Below are 22,471 nucleotides of genomic sequence, written 5' to 3'. Positions count from 1 at the left end.
GAATTTTTATACTCAAAGATTGGCTAAGGGGCATAATTAAGAGGACAAAGAGCTGCAACAGTTAGTTATGGATGATGGTTTCCTGTAATGATGAGCTCCCTGCAGCAGGCTCATGGTCCCTGCAGTGGGTCCAGGTGTGCCTAGTGCTGGATGCAGCTGGCTCCAGTGGACCCACAAGGCACAGCTGAACCCCTCAGCCAAGATGATAATGGCACCTCGAGGAAGGTTCACATAAGAAAGGGCAAAATGGTGCCCAGGGGTGAGGGGAAAAGTGTGAGAAACAGCCCAGCCAGCACCCTAGAGAGACCACACTGGAGCAGGTTGTCCCCACGTGGCTCATGGAGCGGACCATGCTGGACCTCCACCTGGTGGCTGTGGAGGCCCCCAGGCCAGAGCAGGTGGATGTGTGTCTTGGAGGAAGCTGCAAGCCTAAAGAGAGGAGCCCAGGCCAGAGCAGGTTTCCCTGCCAGAAACTGCAGCCCACAGGGGCCCACACACGCACACTGTCCCTGATGGAGTGTAACCCCCACAGTGGAGCCCCCTGCCGAGGCAGCTCACAAAGGACGGTGCATCCCGTGTGCACAGGAAGGAGCAGCAGAGAGGAGCTGTAATGGACAGACCACAGTCCCCACTCCTGGTCCTCTGCACTACTCGCGGTGGGGAGGAGGTAGAAGAGTGAGGAGTGAAGGAGCACAGCTGAGCCAGGGAAGAAGGGGAAGGGGACAGGAAGGTGGTTTAGTTTTTGTTCTTGTTTCTCACCCTCCAACTCTATTTTTAATTGGTAATAAATTCATTTTCTGCACATTGAATCTGTTTCACCTGTGACAGTAACTGGTAAGGAAGGACCCTGTCTCTGTCTCAACCCAGGAGCTTTTTCAACTTATTTTCTGCCTCCATCTGGGTAAGGAACCAGCAGCTGGCAGCCAGCCCCCCACACCCCGGCCGGTCACCCACCCATACATACCTGCATGTTCATATATTGGCAACAGCCACATCATGCTAAGTCCCAGTAAAATACCAGTAAACATTGTGACAGTGAGTACATTTATTGAAGTGTTTGAAGTTCTGCACTCCCCTGGACACAGTTCATAATTTAAAAGGCAACAAAGCGAAACATTGTGACAGGCTCCCACTGGAATATAAAAAAAACCCCCACACGATCATCTCACTTAAGAAGTACAGTTAAATGGTTCAGTCATTTTGGTCTTCATCCCAGTCCTTCTTTCCTGATGGAGGTTTAGGGCCACCAGCTGGTTTTGCCATAATGATCTTGAAGATAAGAGGGAAGCAGAAAAAGGTAAAGTTAGCATCAGACTCTTACCCCACTCTTCCTTAGAGCCATATGATGCTGACTGTGCACATTCACTAAAACCATGCAGTTTCCCTACCCTAAACCTAAGCCAGGGAATATTATTATCCATTTAATTGAGATATTCACAAGTTAGGTTTTTTTTTTTTTCATCAATATGGCAGAAGCTGATCCCAAATACACAGAAAAATACGGGCTTTTACCTCATTTTTGCATGCAAATTAAGACTTTGGTTAATCTACAGACAGTGAGAGCTTAAACAGGCTAACAAGTGACTGGGTTACAGGATGCAGACTAAGCAAAAGAATTATCCGAGCTGTTGTTCTCAGTTATTGACTCTAAACATCACACTTTAAAAGCATAAACTCCACTAGTCCTACCACACTAAAGGCTCATTTTCTGCACTTGCTACAACGACAAGTCAGGTAAAACCAAAACTGCACTTGTCACCCCTTCAATGAAAATGTGGGGTTTTTTAGAAGTAAAATACATTTGCAAAGGCACAAATACAAAATGCAGCAGTCATTCACACACAAGAGCGCAGTGTTACGTGTCGTAAGGGAAGATAATCATCTGCCATGTGCTGGTCAGTACACCATGCATGCGCTCACACGCACAGACACCTCTGTGCTAGAGAGACAGGGCTTACTGCATACTATTTTTCAGGCTCATCTTTCCAGTCATCCTTATCCCAATGTCCTTGTTGCTTAGGGGCTTTTGGACCGCCTGCTGTTTTTGCCATAATAATCTACAGAAATTTTACATGCAAATAGATTTTTTGCTCAAGTTCCACACCATATATAAAGTTAAGATTTTTGTCACTAAGATTGTAACATCAACTTTTCATAAAAGTTGGATTTTCACACAAAAATGATATATGAGAGAAGGTTCCTTGTGTTAAATGTAGTTCCTACAGAAGTTAGGATAACCTTCTACAGACAAGTATCAACTGTCAAAAAACAGAAATGTAACAGAGCTCCTACGGAAGCAGCAACATCGCAACGTTCCAAATTGTGAGCTCTTGAACAAACCGCTTCCTGGCTTTCAGAGATAAACCAACCACGTTTTCAAGTATCATATTTTTATACCTTCCACTCCCAGAAGATTCACATATTTTGCATTAGTGTTCTGTACGCTGAGTTAAAGGTTTCAGTTCAGCAGCCAAATTACTTGTAAGCTTACCTGATCCACCCTTAGGACAGTTACTGCTGCGTTTGTAGCTAGCTTGATACCCCACGATTTTCCAAGGTATGTGTCCAATACTCCAGCTTCCAACATATCCTTCACAGCAGCAGCTTCACCCTATCAGACAGAGGCAAAAAACATTATTCAAAACTTTCTCAGGCTTCTACCTAGCAAGTTACTGGGTTTTCAAGGTTACAGGTTTAGAACAAGTTATCACTTTTTTGCTCTCATCTTCTCTCTTCAAAGAACATTCATTCCTAATCCATTAGCAGGAATACAAAACAGCAATTACTAAGTATTTACTTTCTGTCATGTTAGTTCAGTATCTCATCTCACCTCTTACATAAGGCCACTACACTACATTGGATCTAACTGCTTGATAAAAAATAACACGCTTCAGTATCACAATTCTACGAAGTTCCTCTTCTAGACCATGCAACACAGAGCTTCAACGATTTCCATTATTCTATACATACTTCGTACTGATAGAATTATGTTTAAATATAACCCTGTATCGCAGAGTGCCAAGTAACATGAGAGACCATTTACCTCAATATCAAATCCAACATTTTTGTTCCCTTCCTGATGCACAGCATAAAGTTTGGAGATGACCTCATTAGCCTTTACTCCAGAGTTTTCTGCCAGTGCTCGAGGAATGGCTTCAAATGCCTCAGCAAACTTCTTGATGGCATACTGGTCGAGCCCGGGACAAGTCTGAAGTGAAGTTGAAAACCACGTCAGCATTTCAAAAACCGTAAGAGATAGGGAGATATTTCTCCCCACGTTTTTTATTGATTTACATGCATTAATACCAATATATATATTGGTATAAAATAATACATATATATTTCTGTAAGTCACATCTATATTTAAGTGCATACATGTGTGCGTATGTGTGCACATAAAAAGTCAAAAAGCTCATTTGCTGTACCTCTCCGTAAGATGTGATCTGCTTGGCTAATTCAATCTCTGTTGCACCACCTCCAGGAACCAGACGTTTATCCTGAGAACAGACCATCACAAAACACAAAGTTTTGTTTAAAGCATCCCATTAATTTTTAGAATTTATGTACTTTATCAAGAACACCACAATAGAACTTTATCCCACACAGACTTACTAAGAATCCGTTTCAGGACAAACATGCATCAGAAGAGAATTTTACCAGAATTTACTCATTCATTCCAAATGTCTTTGAGGGAAAATGGCTACTTTTGTAAAAACAAAAAGAATAATGCAGTGGGTTTTGTGTCTGGGCATTTTGGTGGGTTTATATTGTTGGGCTTTGGTTTTTTGGTTTTGTTTTGTTTTTTTTTAAAAAAGTAATCTCAACTCTTTGCTTACTAACAACCAAACTCATAGATTTTCTCATCTTTTCCTTGAACTTGTTGGGAAGCATCATGCAAGAAACCAATCTGCTGTACGTTAAGTTTAATACGTCTACAGGTATCACAAGGTGTTGGGTGGTTTTGATTTTTTGTTTGTTTTCAATGAAGCATTTCGTGTATCCTTTGGCAAACCAGCATCTACTTAAGAACTCCCAGTCTTTTAGACAGAAAAGTAGTCACCACAAATCAGAAATTCGTGTTAACTCCTGGAGACTGTCATAAACACACAGCCCATGGCTGTTTCTGTACTCTAAATCAATGTGCACATGTTGGTATGTACATCACATTACGTGGCAAGCAGAAGTTTAACATTGTTTACATGTCAGCTTCCGATAAAATACACCAACATTTCCCTTCCAGATACAAGCATCAACTGTCAAATCTTAAAATACAGAAATGCAATAAAGCTCCTATGGAAGCAGCAACATTGCAACATTTAAAAAAAATGCAGCAACATTAAAAAAAAAAACAACCCACAACACAAAAGGAAGGAGAATATTCAAGTCCACAAAAGATGCTCAGAAAAAAACCTGTAGAACTGAGTTGTTCTATCTTAAAGCATATTTGTAGTAGGTGGAAGCGTGTCTTGTCACCAATGAACTAGAAATTTAATTTGCAACCAGTCAGTTCCTCCTGATCCCCAGCGACAAACAAAGCTATCCAGCTTTTCTTCTGTGCCTGGTTTCCAATGAATACTACAAAATGTTTAGGGAAGTAAGTCAACGAAGAGCCGACTGCCATTAGAAAGTGGTAAAACCATCTTCAAGAAATAGCTCTTCAAGAACTTCCTCGTTACTGGAAAGCTGCATGCAGCACTGCCTTTTACGTACACTGTATTCCCAAGGGGGTCAGCAGCAACCTACACTATGCTACAGCCCTCCACACCTCAACGCTACGCAGCCTTCTCTACACCTCGAGAAGGCTCCTAAGCATCTGCTACAGTCTTTGCAGCAAATGAGCACAAAGCAAACACGAGTCTTGCCTCAAACTGATCTGTAGCTCAGTTTTGGTAACTGAAGTGTTCTGGTTACTTACCCTTGTGAGTACTTTGAAAGTGTTTACACCATCATCCACTGCTCTCTCTATGTCATCCATCAGATTGTCTGTAGATCCACGAATGAGTATAGTAGAAATTGCACCATCCTCCTTCTCTGTTCAGACAGACGTGTGCATTACTGGGTAAGTTAGATGTCAAACACCCACGAACAGCAGACTTCTACAACAGCAGCATTAGGAGTTCCAAGGAACACACATACCATGCTTAAACACAACCACCTGCGTATCCCCAACCTCTGACAGATAGACACTATCGCAGTGACCCATTTCTTCTAGAGTAGGGGGAGTCTGGAAAGGAAAACAAGTGTTAAGAGGTGAACGTGCTCATCAGCTCCCTCCCTTCTGCTCCTCATTTGGAAAGTCCGTACCAGTCTGGGTAGGGCTGTTGCACCAACAGTTTTGCACAGTCTTCTCAGATCCCACTTTGAGTTCAACCTTTAAAAACAAAAACACTCTCTCTAATAACAAGTTTCCAGAACAAATGTTAGCACATATACGTAAGCATTCTCTTAACTTGGCAGCATTTTGTAAACCGATGACATTGACCAAAATCTATCACATCAAGTTCTACAATCTACTTTTTCTTTTGTGTTATCTATTTTCAGGGATGCTAGTTCAAATATATGGAAACTATCAAACTACTACTTCTAGTACCTAAGACTTGAATTGTTCTTTACAACACCTCTCTAATTATCCTTCTTCGGTATGCAAGAGATTACGGCATCATGCTCCATTTCCAGAAGTTCAAACTTTTGGGACACCACCAATAAAGTCACAGCTTTCGACAAAGGACCACTTAATTGAGTGAGACACGAGAGCTGCTGCTAGTGATTGGACTTTGTTTTGCAGAATGTATTTCGAGGACACACAAACATGCTTTATTTATAGATAAGACTTAAGTCCCACAAAAATGACATAAAAGCATTAAGAATTAGTTCTTCCCTCCATCAATACATTAGTGATGCATGGCCGCATAACTCAATCATTAAAGCATCACATGAGAACTGTGACCAGGAGGAACCATGACTGTATAGTCTTACACGCCTTTGAGGCCGCACCCCTCTTTATTAGATCCACAAATTTTGATACTCTTGATTTCGGTTGTGCTATGAAGGTACTTAAACCACCATAACACTGCCATATACACAAGTTACTCCCTGATTAGCTGTATTATGGAGGTGAAATACTATCAAGAAACCTAAGTTATGAAACAACCAAACTGAAGCTCAGGTTTTGATCCACCAGAAAAGCACACAGTCAAACCAAATATTTTTCAAATTTTGTTTTCCAGTATTTTCCAAAGTCAAATCAAATAATCACCAAACCAAATATTTTGTCTGAGGCAAGAGATAACATGGCAAGTAAGTTTCATAAACCTGGTAGATTGAATGTTTTTACACTCCTTTAGTACTTACCTGACTAACATAAGATTGTATTTGTTGGCATAATGAAGCGCCATGTCTGCCACTTTGCCACCTGTTACTACTACATTTGCACCGCTATCAGCAATAGCTTTGACTTGCAAATCCATTAGATTTTCTTCTCCCTTACTGAAATTCATCAGCTCTTCAGCATTCTTTATGAGTACCGTGCCCTAGTAAAACACACAGACTGTTATCAATTCAGTGTTAACTGCAAGCCTGAAAGTTTTTGACAAACCATTTTGTCTCCCAGCCTATCCATTAATCTCAGGTCATCCTATTTTACAATAATGCCACCCTTCCCAGGCAATGGGGTAAAATAAGTCAATCAAACGGCAATTCCAGCATTTCTACACAAGCCAGAGTTCAGAGCTTAGCTTGGCTCAAATAACCCCACAAAATCAACAACAACTCCCCAACCACAAAATCCCTGTAAAGCAAAATTAGGTTCAGATGTTTTCTATGAACTTTTTTAAACTAGTGAACTCAATATTAACAAAAATATCTCAATCACCAAGTGTCAAGAATATTTATAGTTGAGGCTAAAAATAAGAGCACATGAGCATAAATAGATATCTAACTTATTATGAGCTTCTACATACCTTAGTTTCAGTTATCATACCATCAAAAGGGCAGGAATACACAGCTATTTTTGCATCTTTGACAGAAGTAACATCTCCTTCAGTTTCTTTTTTAAAAACCATGCCATGCAGTACTGAGGAAGCAGAGATACCAGCACCCTGAAAGGAAAGAAAAGGAACGGGAGAAGGTCATATTATTGATCGTTTTTTGTCAGAAAGCTGCACTGCCCTTTATGAAAAGCAGTTTACATTCATTTGAACGTAGCAACCTAAGTTTTCACTGCAGCATAAAGGAGTAAGACTTAAGCTGATTTAGCAACATCAAACACTGTCCTTCGGGTTCCCATTTTAAGATTAGTTGGTGGTGCAGGTTAAGGCCTGTGGCATTCATTTTCTGTGCTCAACTTGTTATGTATTTATTTGCAGGGAAGACAACACAGCGTGAGATTCATAGCAGATATAAACTCGTTCCAAATCCCACAGACCACACTGAGGCCTAACGCCCCCAAAAGAACACAAGATTAGACAACTACATTTCTGTGAACCCGCACCTTTGCCTAATCTTGGACTGCTTCTACAACAAAGCTGCAATCGACATTCTGGTGCAGGATTAAGTTAATGTATCTGTTTTAGTGTATATTTCAATGTTAATGATTTTTGCTTCTGAAAGCTGCTGCTGGGCACTAAACAAGGAACATAAAGACCAATTTCGAAAACCTATTATGCATGCCACAGCGCAACAGAGATTAAAATTGAAAATGGACTTTCAAAGTTCAAAGATCTAAAACTTAACTTTCATTAAACTGTTTACCATAATAATACAGTAAAGCTAGCTTCTTCCAACTTACCACAATTTTGCACACTCTGATATTATCAACGTTGAAATGACCAGAATCAGGAAGAATAGAAACTATTTGGCAGGAGGGGAAAAAAAAAAAAAGGAATAAAAAAAGAATTAATTTTATTGTTTAATGAATAAACTATACAATGACATCATAAAGAATGCCTGGAGTTTTTCTGAAGTACTAAAATTCAATGGTTTAAGATGCCTGCCTAAATTTAAGGTAATTATAATCTGCTGATAACCTGCATCAGGAGAAACAAAAATTTTTTTTTCAATGTAGTAATGAGAAAGCAACATGTATTCAAGCCGCTCTCAAGTCTTAACATCCATTTACACACGTACATTCAAGAGCAAAGTCTGGCCCAGAATATTTTGAGAAAACACTTAAACTAGACATGAAAGTTTTTTCTTGGAAATCTAAAGGGAAAAAACAACACAACTAAGGTCTTGCTTCCATTGTTCTGTGGCTGAAACTAGTAACAGCTTATCTGAAGTGCAATGCACCTTCCTAATGACAAACAAGAGGAAGAAAGATGGGTTTCTGCTTTAAAAAGACTAAAAAGTTACTTCTATAAATGTTTAGCAGAAACAGAGACCTGTTCTGAGCCACAGAGAGTTCAACGTGAGACAGGACGTCATGCTCATTTCAGAGGCTAAAGCATCCCACCCAGTTCAATCCGATAACCTCGCCGTGCCCTTTACCTTGCATGAAGACATGAGTGACCATCCGAAGCAAACCTACTCAGCCCTTTGGATGTACACACACACCTGCTCTTGTCCACTTACCACAGGCCTGAGCGATAAGCTTTGCCAAAAACTGTTCATTGCCGTATTGTTTGCTCATCACGGAAGTGTGCAACAAAGACGCCACTTCTTCAACATCTCGAAGGTTCTTTGCAGAACAGCACACCAAGTCCGGAAGAATTTCTAGGGCTTTCTTGCAAGCCTTTTCATATCCTTCAATCACCTGTGCAGCAAACAGTAAACAATCACCACTCCACTATGCAGTCATACTCCTTCTATCTCCTTTCCAAAGGCCCATAGAACATGAACACATGCAAAACCTTACAAGGGAAGCAAGCAGTCACAAGAAGCAAAACATCTATTGCTCTTCTTCATACATCTCTACCTAAAGAATTAGTTCAGAAGGAAGCAGATGATTCACAACATTATGACCCAAGAGTACTGACCAACTGCAAGCTGAATTCAAGCTACGTGAATTGTAATAACAACATAACTTGCCTCGGAGACTGATAACCCCATCCTCAGCAGATCTTCTGCTAACTCCAGAAGAACTCCAGCAAAAACAAGGACAAAGTTTGTTCCATCTCCAACTTCTTGCTCTTGCATGTGGGAAGCCATCACAAGCATTTTTGCAGCAGGATGCTGGACCTTTAAAAAAAGTTACACATGTTAGTCACTAGCATCCCACCTAGACTACAGCTCCAGGATTTTCTGTGTATCCAGTATAAGCTCTTTGACTTCAAATTGTATCTAAAGATACTAAGAATGCACAAAATTGGAAAAAGAAAGCAGCACAGATTATTTTAATTGGCTAACTTCCCTAATAAGAAAAAGTACAAACATATAAAAAAATAAAAATCAGGGAACTGAACATCCTCCCTACAATATGAATTAGACATCCCTGATCTATTGGTTCTGTGCTATTTCTACAGGATGCAGTGGCTTCGCAATCAAACTCTGCAACAGGGAAGGTGCCTGAAGTTTAGCTCTTTCGCTGAATTCATATCTGTAACGTGCAAAGCAGACATCTAAATTACAGTTTAATTCTAGTGTTTGTTCTGCTTAATGACTGCACTGCTTTTCCTTTCTTCCAAAGAAATGCAATAAAAATACTGTATTCCTGAATATAATCAGAGCAGCTGTCATTTTATCCCAGAAAGTAACATGCAAGATTCATTAATCAAGTAATTAGTCTGTAGATTATTTTTTAAAAACAGAACTGAGACTTCCACCATTATTCTACTTATATCAAACCCTAACACAATGCATGAAGGAAATACTTAATACTTATGCTATTTCTATCAGCAAATATAGGACTCAGTAAACTATTATTTATGCTGTGATAGAAATACAAACTCGGTAAAGAGAAAAAAGTTAGGGCAGGTCAGTCTTTCCACACTTTTACTGTATTCACAGGAGGATGCTGCTCTATCCTCAGCTTCTTAAATCCAGTTAACGTATTCTAAGCAGACAGGAGAACATAGCAACCACCACAGTGGGAGATTAACACAACAGCTACTCCATTCTGAGTTTTCCAAACCCTGTATTGTCTAGACATAGCCTCTTCCAAATCTACCCTGGTTTGGGGGAAAACAAGTAGGCAACTATTAAGCATCTCCTGCAACTACTTAATGCTGCTTTGCAAAAGAGTTCTATTCCTTGCTGTGGGTGTAGCCCACAAAGATGACTTTACTCAAATCCAGTGAAAGATGCAAATGATTTACAAATGACATATGTCAATCATCTGGCAGGGTGACACATATTTCCTTATTAACATTCAGAACCATAGCAGCCCAAGAACAGAAAAACTAGTTGACGATGGATATTTTCTGAAGCAAGACAACTTACCTCCAGCTCTCTCAAGATAGTAGCAGCATCATTTGTAACAAAAAGCTTCTCCAGATGATTGATAACCATTTTGTTCATTCCTAATGGGGAGAGGGGCAGATATTACAAAATAATTCATTAGGCAAACATAATTTTGTACACAGATACTGTTTCACAACTTGCAGGTATTAAAATGTTAGTTCTATTTATAATCTAAGAACCTAGAAGAGTTTTGCAAAATAACCCTTGAGAATATGTTACGTTAAGGAGAAATCACTAATTTCTGAAAAAGCAGTTTTCTCTTCAGAAGTACTAGTACATCATTTAGTTAATAGATACTGGAGAACACCTTTTCTTTAGGTATATCTGACCGGATATGGTGCAGCTACATTCACCATGACGATCTACCATGTTACTGTCTTTCCCTTGATTTTTGCAGGTCTTCCATGTAGCAGTAAGACAGCAAAGAGGACACAGTAACTGATACAAAAACCTGGCAGAGGCAGGTACGTTGTGCGTAGCTCAAGAGCTAATCAAAGTCCGAGCTGTATGGCCACAAAGGCTGTGTTTAGAGTTCTAGAGCAAGTCCAACGTGTTTCCTGAAGAAACAAACAATTGCTTCTTTGTCAAGGTGGGTTTAGCCTTCAAACATAACATTTTGCTCAAAAACACTACAAGAATTTTAGGATTTATTTACCGTTTGGTCCATAAGCTGTACGGGTGGTTTGAGCAAGTTCTTTGCATGCCTGGATGTTCCTATAGACAGCTTCTTCTAGTCCTGAATAATGCTAAACAGAAAAATGTTCTGCTCAGAGTTAGGCTAACAAAAAAAAAAAAGGGATGAACCAGTCATTTCTCATCGAAGCAGCAATGATCTACTGGGGTAACATTTGGTGTTAAACTTTACTTAGTGAGAAAAGAACTACTGGGTACTCCTTCTCAACTAGGCCGCTCAGCAGGCACCACAAGCTGCTGAACAGAAAATCTGAGCAATGACTCAATTTTCAATACAGTATCCCTTAAGTCTCCCAAAAAAGTTAGTAGCATGCTAAAGGGAAACAGAAAATAGCCAATACCAGACGGGAGAGGGGCAAGGGTTTTGCAAGTATGTGTTTCTGTACATGCTTCTTTACCCACAATTCTGTATTGCAGAAAACTCATTCAACTCAGTTCTACATTCATATGAACAGAGAACCACGTGTGTGGTTTGAAAATTCAGGCGGAATGATTCACAAAATATTGGTCTTTGACAAGCCGATCAGCCTGGCTTCAGTTTGGAAGCCTTAAGAAAAGGAGGGATAAAATGTACAGTGGCCAAAAAGAGAAGGGAGAAAGGTACTCTCTAAATACAAAGTGAACACCTCAGAATGCCAGCTGACTCCTTGTTTTGTGAAGGACAGCTCCTGCTATTCTGGCCTTGAATCCCCTACCAGAGAAGCAGCAGCTAAGCCCCTTTGTTTCCCTGCTCTCCCCCCTGCCCTTGACACATACTGTTCTTTGTCTCCACGGAAGATTCTGAAAAGCAAAATAGAGAACCTTTGGACTTGCCAGCATCACTTTCCTTTCTATTAAGTCGCAGCAATTACAAATTCTCTTTATTTTCCTCTGCAACTACAAAAAAAACAAACCCACACCCTGCTGGCTTTCTGTCCACTTTTTTCAAAGTAAGCTTCTGCTTTATCAGTCCTTGATTACTACCAAAATCTACATTATATTTATGTTAAAGAAAACAAACATGGATTTGTGGAAAGGGAATATATGGAAAACACTATGTTACCCTAGAACACTGCCAAAGATGCTTTTCTTATGAGCACAGTAACAGGGAAAAAAAAAAAATCAAATCACAGAATGGTTTGGGTTGGAAGGGACCTTAAAGACCATCTCGTTCCAACCCCCCTGCCATGGGCAGGGACACCTTCCACCAGACCAGGCTGCTCAAAGCCCCATCCAGCCTGGCCTTGAACACTGCCAGGGAGGGGGCAGCCACAGCTTCTCTGGCCAACCTCTTCCAGTGCCTCACCGCCCTCACAGTAAAGAATTTCTTCCTAATATCTAATCTAAATCTCCCCTCTTTCAGTTTGAAACCGTTACGCCTCGCCCTATCACTACCCTTCCCAAGGCAGTCCCTCCCCACCTTTCCTGTAAGCAAGGAACTAGTTCTCCTGCAGACAAAATAGCCACGGAACGTACAGACCAAGCGGGACATCCCGGAGCAGCTAAACCCACCGGGTCCGGCTGAATTTTGCTGACCACCCCCCACAAAAGCCCTCCCAACCACAGCCCTTCCCGACACCGCGTTCTCGGCTCAGGCGCACCAGCCCGGGAGGGCGCACCTGCCCCGGGGTGCCGTCCGCCCTGCCACCGCCCGGCCAAGCGGCGGGAGGCCACGGAGCGTCCCCGGGAAGCAGCGGCACCGCCCGGGGCAGGGGAGAGGGGCGCCGGGGGCGGGCGGCCCCGGCAGAGCTTTCTCGAACGCCGCGTGCGCCAGGCGCCGCCCTCCGCACCCTTCCCGCGCCCGCGCGCTGAGAGGCGGCGCGGGGGGGGGGGGGGGGGGGGGGGGGGCCGGGGGGCGCAGATCCCGCCCCGCAACGGCCGCTGAAGGGACTGAAGGCGGGGGGCGGGGAGCGCGAGGCCCCCCCAGGCCCCTACCCCTCGTGGAGCCGCCGGGCCCCACCGGCCTTCTAGAACCTTCCCCGCGCCGCCACGCTGAGACTCAACACCCCCGCGCCGCCGCCATCCTCCCGGGGGAACAGCCCCCGCCCGGCGGCGCCGCCGCTCTCACCTTCGCCCCCTCCTTGAGCATCTGGGCGAAGCCCGGGGCCTTGGGGACGTGCAGCGCCATCTCTGCTCCGCTCCTGCCAGACACGGCGGCGCGCAAGGGACTGCGGGAGGGAGGGAGGGAGAGAGCCAGCGGGCGGGCGCGCAGGCGCAGGCGGGCTGCCCGCAGGCAGGGTGAGTCGAGCGCAGGGACGGTCGATGGCGGGGCGGGGCGGGGGGCGGCCGGGCCGTTCCCTGCCCCTCCCCGGAGCTGAGGGTGGGCGGGCTGCGATCCGCGGTTCAGGCCGAGGCCTCGCTGCTCGGTGGGAAGGGTTTGGTGACAGCGGGTCTCGTCGAGCCCGACATGTTTCCCTCGTCGCGGTCGCGGCTGAGCCCGGCAGCCTGCCCGCCGAGCAAAGGCCTCCCGGCTTCTGATAGGGAATGAAGGCTGGTAGGACGGGTAGGCGCTGCTGGCTCACGGGGTGACTGGCTTGTCCTGGGGCCTGTTTTGCTTTAGGTAAATGAATCCAACCAAAGTCGATGGTTCATCTCACTTTTACACTGTTTGTGTAACATTTATGTCATTTATTTAAAAGGAAAAGAGCCAGGTCATGTTTTTTTTTCTGAAATAGGTAAGATAGCGTTGCTCGATTCGTTGCACTACGTGCAACTCACGTCTTTTTGTCAGGGGTGCCAAGTAGTGGAGGTGTTCTTCCCTAGGAGTCATCGTCCATGTAGTAAAGTGACACACAGTAGTGGCGGTGGCTGATGTTGGCTCCTTCAGAGTTTTTCTTTCACTGCTGAGTTCAGCATACTGGTTCCCAGGCATTTGAGTACATTCAGAGATATATATCCCAGAAACAGTTAAGAGCCTTCACTGCCACGCGTGGCAAAAACTGGTCATAAAACTCCGCAGACTCCAGTAGAGTATTTCACTTAGTACATACCTGACTTGTTCAAACAGAAGCAAAATGTACTGATAGGAAGACTAACTACAGTCAAGTCCTCATTATCCAGAGTAATCCCAAGTGACATGCGTGCTACAGGACATGCTGAAGAGTACCCTGGAGGCTCATCTGGACAGCTCTACAAGTAGCTGAGGTCCAGCCAGGAGACAGTGGAGCTACTTCTATGTGGCACTGCTTTCAATTTGATAGGTTTTATCAACTTCGCTTCTGTGCCACATGAAATCAAACATACTGTTTCAAGGTGAGAACTTCCAGGACTTAGAAATAATACTGCTGCATTTGGGCCATGCAATACCTGAGCTTGTAGCCCAACAGATTGAGTTGCTCCTCCTTTTCAGCACAGGCAGACTATCTGCAAGGTTAATTAAATCACTTGATATGTGTTGCTTAAGCAACCTCAACAGGACAGACTTTATTTAGTTTTACCGTCCTGTAATTCTTAAAATTCAATCAGTTTTAACCTGTAACACATCATGGCAGTGTAAAAAAGAGCAGTCGTACAAAGCAAAACTATATAAACACCCCATGAACGAACTTCAAAAAATCTGTATGCAGTTTTGCTAGAAGTACTTAGAGGCAGATGCCACTTGAAGCAGAAGAGGGAACATATTTGGCCCTGACTATCTGACCAAGGGGCATGGGAACTTTCAAAAGGAAGCACTGGGGTTTGGCATAGGGGGCATAACCCTGTTTATCCCTCTCTCCTCTCTTGCAATGTACCTGCACCACAGTGCAGCTAGGAAAGAAGGAAATGTCCATCCTAGAGACCTAGAGCCTAGAAACCAGAAACTGTATTTTATAAAGCAACTTCTGTAATCTATTGTTAGCCACAGAGATCAGAGGAGGTACTCCTATGTCAATGCAGAAGTTTTTTCATAGCCATGAGCATGAAGTCACAGGCATTATATCAATAGCTGAATGCATTCCAGTCAGAGACATTCATTTAAGGGCAGAAAGGAAAGATGGTTCAAGTGGTTCGACTGCTGATCAGTAACTGCAGGATGCATTTCAGCTGGCTGTGACTAGTACCCTGCATGACCTCAGGCAAGTCTCTAGGAATTGATCAACACTTTAAAGTTTTGTCATTTTTTCCCCATGCATTTTACATTCCCAGTGCCATCATCTGGATGTAGCTACCTCATTGTTGCAGGACTTAACATAAGTACATTTTTTCCAGATAGGAAATAGAATGGTTAAATGATGAAATGGCTTCCTGGAAATTCTGAAGTCTTCAGCCAGGAAGTCCATGACTTTTCCTGTAGGCCTATCACTTGCCTAGGTGGATTGCCAACCTGGGCTTAAACTAAGATGCCCCAAACAGTATTGATTTGTATTTAAAAATGTTTCTGAGCTCATTGGTATTATTCTCCTTCCTTGGTTTTCACCAAGACAATTAACAGAAGAATGTAGGATGCTAAAGAAACAGGATTTTACTATCAGAAAGACTTGTCATGTTTACATTCATTATAAGCTTTCCGTAACAAGAAAGGCTGAATATTTATCTTTTCATAACTTCTAAACTCTATTCTCTGTTTTTTCAGGGATGGCCTCTCCAAAGCACTTGCATCATCAGAACCTTGGGAACTGTTAGCTCAGAAATTAAATCAAGGGTTATTATTGCCTGGCAGTGTGTCATGTTAACCTTGCAAGCATTCATCCTACTGAGGTGACATTCCCTTTGAGTCTTCAGTAATTAAAATGCTCTTATTTAATTAGTCTCTCAAGTGATTATATACAGGACACATAGCTTGCATAATGTTGGAACTACAGCAAAAAGGAAAGTCAGCTCACACAGGTGCGTGCCTTTAGCCTGTACCCAGGGCTAAACTCTAACAGTTGCTTTATCACCCAATGAACCCTCACCAACCAGGGAGGGGGATCAGGGAAAAAAAAAAAAAAAAAAAAAAAAAAAAAAAGAGAGAAGACTCATAGGCTAAAGTACAATAGATTTAATGAAAACACTACCGGTACAAACAGAAAAACACTTAGCCAAATGAGTACGCTGTTGTCAGGATGTATGGCAGAGAAACCAAAGGAGGCACAGAAGGAACCCCAGCAGAATAACCTCACAGGACCTCCTTATCCTCCCCAAACCTCCTCCTTTATAATGACCATGACATTATGGTATGGGCTACACCTGTAGCTCACTCAGGTCAGCTGCCCTGGCTGGCTTGAGCCTGCCTGGCACGACTGGCCTATGATTCTATCCCAACCAAACCAGGACAGCAGGCCAACAGTAACCATCGCAGCTTTGCATGGCGCTTCTTGTTAAGTCAGCTCTGCTTGAGTAAAATGAGCAATTTGGGGGTGAAAGACTCAAGTCTTCTTATTCAGCACTTCAGCTGTCCAGTTCACTCTGGTTTAGGCTTCTTCCTAAGCTTTGTTGCTTTTGCTTGGAGGAGCAAATTTACCCATGTTTGTTTCTACTCATAATAACGCAGAGTCATAAAGTCAGTGTTGCTCAACAATTCCACACAACAGGTCCGGTATTTCAAGCAAGGACAGTGGCCACAAAGGCAGTCTCATCTCTGGCTGCTGGTTTCACCTTTGCATTCTCCTCCCCCTTCTCTCAAATCCTCTCTTGCCAAGCATTTGTGCACCCATGCGATGAACCAGATTGGGGAACTGATCTGCATTGAGACTAAGGCAAATGAAGCCTGGCCAGCTTTCAGCTTTCCTGCTCACTACATGGCTGTGCAAGATCTTGGGCTGGCACAAGGAGAGATGAAGGGAGACAGGGCAGCAGGGTCTCTGTGGCAGTGCTGCTTTATGCTACCTGCAAATATTTCTGGAACTGTCCTGTTGGTACAGTGCTTTTATTGAAGCTTATGCTAGCTACATTTTTTAAAGCCAGAATACTGCTAAAGCTAAAATATAGATGTATTTTGTGATTATGAATCTATAAAATATACGTATATATTAATCTGTATTAAACTATCATTTAAAAATCTCTTTCTGTTATAATAAGGAGTTATTTGGGACTCGCTGTCTAATCACGACTTTGACTTGGCCTTGATCTTTTTTTAGCTACTCATCTGTACCATTTATATTCTGCACAGACTGCCATGCGAAAAGACCATCCAAAGGTCAGAGAGTTGGCTATTGGCAGTTGGCTGCTCTTTCATCAGCCAAAATCTATTACTGTACACATGGAAATCCCCAGCTTATCTGTAGGCACATGTTTGTCAAATTCTAGGGTGGTAAAATTTTAACAAGATCTTGGGAAGTTCATAAAAAGAACAAAATGTTAATTTCTATTTGCTTATTCAGCAGTAGAAACCTCAGCAGTTGGAAAACAAGGGACGGAAAGATATCTGCTGAAGTTGGGAGTATAACATCTGACTGTGTTTGTCCAACAACACTGACATCTGGCCAACGAAAAAATGTGAGTGGCTTATTGAGGGAAGCCTGAGGACCACACCTGGTTTGCAGAGAATCGTGCTTATACCTGAAACAGAAAATTGTGAACAATGTAGGGCTGAACATTCAGGGTGAACATAATTCTCTTAGTAACAGCAGCAGCAGTTACATCAGCTTTTCCCAGACTGTGCTTTTCTTACTTGTGACATAATGAGAAGGAGCACTCTAATCAACTAGAGTACTTCTAATCAACTAAGCACTTCTTAGGTCATTGGTCCACAGCTCCTGGATTAAACACTACCCTCATCCTGGGCTTATCTCACTTGCTGGTAGAGCGGATTGCAAGCTAGACAGGAAAGCAAGATTTCCTTACCATTTGTGTATTCTTAACTTCGTGTATGTGCTTTCTGCTATAGCTAATCCAGTTAGTTTGAGTCACTAGAAAGCACTTCTGGCGATTTTAGGGGAGTACTGCCTTCTCATGGGAACAGTAGATTAAATTGTTTGAAAATGTTGACGTATTGAAATAGTGATTACAGTCGTTGCCAGCTGAGTTAAGGATCCAGTATGTTTGATTCTGCCTGCACAACTGTCAAGAATTCAAAGGTTCCTCTAAACAAACAAGATTGGAAAGGATGATAGTCTCAGAAAGGAATTGATGCCGTTTGTATTGACTTTGTATTGCAGGTACAATCAAGGTATAAAATCATGGTGTGACACTGGTTCAGTACCCACTAAAATACAATTCAAAAGCCTCTACTTCATGAGAGAAAGCAAAATTGTTGAGGTCTTTCTGGTTTAATGTCATAAGAAAGCAAGCATAATTGGGCAAAAATGACAAGTCTTCTAGATGGTGAGTTCTGTTTTGCATGAGGAGGTCAAATCCAGGATCATATGAGGGCTGGAGAAACATCTGTCTTCTGTTTTCAAAGTGGTCATATGGGAACTATCTTCTGGTGGAGTGCACAGGAGCCTGGAAATAGAAGCCAACTGCTATTGAAAGTTTTGGCTGTTCTTGTTGGGGTGGGAAGAATTTACCAGTACCTCCGTGGATGTGGAGACTTGGAGAACATCAAACTGAGGAGTGAGGCAAATAGGAATTTTAGGCTGTAATTAGAAAAGACAGGAAATAGTGGAAGAAGGTGGCGGGCTCAGCATTGAATAGATGAAGGCTTCTGCAGAAATAGCACCCAAATGAAATCATGAAGAGTGAAATAAACAACTGTCTTCAGGCTCCTGGAAACAAGCTACTGCCACACCTGATTTGCATTTCTTTCAGCTCTGCAGACAGTAAGCAGAAAAAAGAAAATGCTAAAAGGTAGGTTTCTGAGATCAAGATCACAAATTACATTGGTTGGTGCCTGGGCCACGGAGATCTGTGGTCTTCTTTCTTCACTGTGTCATATGCCTTGGCTTGGATGCCCAATCTGGAATTTTCTAAGGTTGGTCTAAAACAGTACTAAATCTCGAGGACAAAGACAGAGGTTTTTCCAATTTTTAATACTTTGTTTCTCTACCCGAATAATATTAAAGACCTTATCCAAGTAACTACAAATTTTGTTTCTTGTGTTGTCCGCATTCTTACTTGGGGATTAATTTCAGGGTTCTTAATTGTGTGTCATCTGAAGATACCTATTGAGAAATCAGTTGATTCTGCAGAACTCAGGTTGGTGGGAGTCTGCCCAGGTGGCCCACCTGTCTCTGAATCAGGCCCAGGGTCTGCAGAGCACTCTCCTTCTTGCTGCCAGCACAGAGCATGACCCACCAGCATGACCTGGGGAACTTCTGTGTGTCCCATTATTTCCTGGCTACTTGGGTCAGTCCCATATACCCGCCAGCAGCTCGGAAATTGGCCTGAATCCATGCTTGGTTATGAATCAAAAGAGTTCCAAAGACAGCGTTACGGCCCTCCTTTCTGCACTGCGTAACCTTCCTAGCGGTAACTAAGAATCATCCCTCACACAGGAATGCATGGTCTTTCCTACCTGATTCTCGAAGTGTTTAAAGAAATGTTAGTGAATAAATGCTGTGCACTTCTGCAAAGCAGGAGATACTGTACCATGTTGTACAAATAACGGAATCATGCTGTAGTGTAGCAAGGGCCAAAGGCCATGGAATGAATATGCGCCAAAAGTTGGGATTATCGCATGGGACTTGTTCCCAGTATGGCATGCTAAATCCCAAAAGCGTGATCTAGTGTCTGAACAGTAGACACACCGCCTACTGCCTGAAAAACCTGTTAAGTTGAAGACTATACCATTGCCATTTAAATTCCACAGTAGAGAAAAATAAAGTAACATATATATATGAATAAAATAATTGTGGACAGTTACCAGTCTATCATTTAAGCAGTGCAATACAATTTACATATAAAGAATGAGCAGGATATTTTCTAATAAACACCTCCAAAACAAGTAACTGTGAATGTACCAGTGTTGTAATACGTGCAACAAAAGGGAGGTTAATGTCCTGGAGGTTTATTTAATAAGAAAATCACCCTAATGTAGATCTAAGCAGCAGGAACTAATGTTTGTACTGTGCTATGATGATATGTAAAGCTACCGAACTACTGCATTACTTTGTTCACTCAGATTTGTGTGTATTTGCTAAGTATTTGATCTCCGGACAAACTGCACAATGCAATGAGAACTAGGCTGAGGGAAGCCAAAGGATGTTACCAGGCATTGAAGTTCCACGGTGAAGGTGGCAACACCACATCCCTGACTCAGCAGTATCAGTAGTTTTCCTTGTTAGTTATCAGCCAGATTTAATTACAAACCTTGTATTGGAGTTAAGAGTCTTGGAACAGTAATTCAGTGATAAAAAAACCTCTGTCTTTTTTACTTTTGAAGGATAGTTGCCCCACCTGTTTTTCATCATCAACATTCCTTACCTTACCAACTCTGCAGGCTAGGTGTTCATCTCTTAGCAAAGAATAGATTTTATCTGTGATACATTTGAGCTTCTTCATTTCTATTAGTTTATTTTTTTTAACATACTGTAGTGAAGTGAATGTCTAAATCTTTGTTAGGCATCTTCATGGTCCAGGTTCTGAGTTCTATTGACTAAAACATGGGCATCTGTAAGCCATGTGTGAGATTCATGACAGATTCTCTGCTAATCATTCTCTTGCATGAAAATGGTCCAAAACATATACTACAGCATCACATCAGTTATTTTGATCCACTAACAGATGTCCTTGTTGTCAGCCAGCTGGCGAAGAGATGGCAGAAGACATTAAACCAGTGCTTGAAGTGGGACAGTATCTGTCAGCAAGCCATACTACCATGCTCTTACTTTGAACATCAGCGTGTTGGTTTAGGAGGGAGTCATCTATGTTCCCAACACCTGCAGAAACTCTGAGAGAGCAATTGTCTTGTCTGATCACTTACAAAGGCTTTGGATAAGTTGGCCCAGAAGACACCACCTTCGCAGAAAGGAGTGGTGAAAGGCAGAGTGAACAGGATTCCAACGCATGCTGCTATGTTTTTGCTTCATTTGAACTTAATTTGTTTTATTCATAAAAGAAGACATTTGACAATTTGACTTGCTTTGTGCATGAACTCAGAATAATACAGTGGAGTAGATATCTTTGAGAAAGATGGGAAATCCAAAGCCGTCAATCAGCAGTTTGTGATTCCATTTATGAAGCTTTTGAAAAGAGAAGTGTAACTCACTGTAATGGGTTTGTGTGGCAAGGTTTTGGCAGCGGGGGGGTTACAGGGGTGGCTTCTGTGAGAAGCTTCTCCCACGTCTGATACAGCCAATGCCCAAGACGGGTCTGCTGCTGGCCAAGACCAAGCCCATCAGTGACGATAGTAGCACCTCTGTGATAACGTATTTAAGAAGGGGAAAAACTGCTGCACAACACAGACAGAAGAGAGGAGTGAGAATATGTGAGAGAAACATCCTGCAGACACCCATGATCAGTGAAGAAGGCGGGGAGGAGGTGCTCCAGGCACAGGGGCAGAGATTCCCCTGCAGCCCATGGTGAAGACCATGGTGAGGCAGGCTGTGCCCCTGCAGCTCATGGAGGCTAATGGTGGAGCAGATATACATCTGCAGCCTGTGGAGGACCCCACACCAGAGTAGGTGGATGCCTCAAGGAGGCTGTGACCCAGTGGGAAGCCCATGCTGAAGCAGGCTCCTGGCAGGACCTGTGGACCTGTGGAAAGAGTAGCCCAGGCTGGAGCAGGTTTGCTAGCAGGACTTGTGACCCGGTGGGGGACCCACGCTGGAGCAGTCTGTTCCTGAGGGACTGCACCCCATGGAAAAGACCCACACTGGAGCAGTTCGGGAAAAGCAGTAGCCTTTGGGAAGGACTCACACTGGAGGAGTCATGGAGGACTGTCTCCTGTGAGAAGGACCCCATGTTGGAGCAGGGGAAGACTGTGAGGAGCCCTTCCCCTGAGGAAGAAGGAGTGGCAGAAACAATGTGTGATCAATTGACTGCAACCCCCATTCACTGTCTCCCGCTTGGGGGGAGGAGGGAGAGAAATCAGGAATAAAGTTGCGTATGGGAAGAATGGAGGGGTGGGGGGAAGGTGTTTTAGGATTTGGTTTTATTTGTCATTACTTTTCTCTGATTCAATTGGTAATAAATTATGTTTTTCCCCAAGTCGAGTGTGTTTTGCCCATGAGAGTAATTGCTGAGTGATCTCTCTGTCCTTATCTTGACCCATGAACCTCTTGTTATATTTTCTCTCCCCTGTCCAGCTGAGGAGGGGGGGAGTGATAGAGCAGCTTTGGTGGGCACCTGCCATTCAGCCAGGGTGAACCCACCACAGTCATTTTGCTCTCTCTCATCAGCAGTTTGATGCCTGCTTTTCAAGCCTTCAGAGTCCCTGACATTTGAACTCTCACACCTAGTGGGGTACTTCATTGTGCCTCCATGCCGCCAATCCTCTACGATACAGTCTATCCAGAAATTTGTCTTCAATCTTGAATTTCTGTTACCACCTGACATTTACAGGAGCACTACAAAAGAAAACGCTCTGTTCTTATGAGACTTATAAAGGAGAGCTAACAGTTGA

At 43.0% G+C, this 22,471-nt stretch overlaps 1 protein-coding gene across 2 annotated transcripts; it reads right to left on the bottom strand.

The window, feature by feature from the left end:
* Positions 1 to 1,027: 1,027 nt before the first annotated feature.
* On the bottom strand, positions 1,028 to 13,220 carry CCT8 (chaperonin containing TCP1 subunit 8). Of its 2 annotated transcripts, none has more exons than XM_086462691.1 (15): positions 13,136 to 13,220; positions 11,051 to 11,141; positions 10,375 to 10,454; positions 9,025 to 9,174; positions 8,569 to 8,749; positions 7,787 to 7,848; positions 6,960 to 7,097; positions 6,352 to 6,530; positions 5,305 to 5,371; positions 5,137 to 5,224; positions 4,916 to 5,031; positions 3,426 to 3,497; positions 3,044 to 3,208; positions 2,492 to 2,611; positions 1,028 to 1,269 (listed from the first exon to the last, which is right to left on the bottom strand). In XM_086462691.1, the coding sequence occupies exons 1-15, from the start codon at positions 13,193 to 13,195 to the stop codon at positions 1,192 to 1,194; spliced, it is 1,647 nt and encodes a 548-aa protein (XP_086318817.1). In that variant the 5' UTR covers positions 13,196 to 13,220; the 3' UTR covers positions 1,028 to 1,191. The 2 variants fall into 2 exon arrangements, with proteins under 2 accessions (XP_086318817.1, XP_086318824.1); XM_086462698.1 differs by lacking the exon at positions 1,028 to 1,269 and adding an exon at positions 1,276 to 2,057.
* Between the last annotated feature and the right edge of the window lie 9,251 nt (positions 13,221 to 22,471).

This window comes from Leptosomus discolor, chromosome 1, assembly GCF_034619465.1.
Source record: "Leptosomus discolor isolate bLepDis1 chromosome 1, bLepDis1.hap2, whole genome shotgun sequence".
NCBI classification, from domain to species: domain Eukaryota; kingdom Metazoa; phylum Chordata; class Aves; order Leptosomiformes; family Leptosomidae; genus Leptosomus; species Leptosomus discolor.
This window is presented reverse-complemented; position numbering and strand designations above follow the sequence as displayed.

Bases quoted from the DNA above. Each gene is read 5' to 3' on its own strand.
- CCT8 (XM_086462698.1), bottom strand. From the start codon at position 13,195: ATGGCGCTGCACGTCCCCAAGGCCCCGGGCTTCGCCCAGATGCTCAAG. The intron at 5,225-5,304 runs GTACGGACTTTC...TTTCCTTTCCAG, and splicing joins CAACAGCCCTACCCAGACTG to ACTCCCCCTACTCTAGAAGA. The intron at 5,032-5,136 runs GTATGTGTGTTC...CTGTCTGAACAG, and splicing joins GGTGGTTGTGTTTAAGCATG to AGAAGGAGGATGGTGCAATT.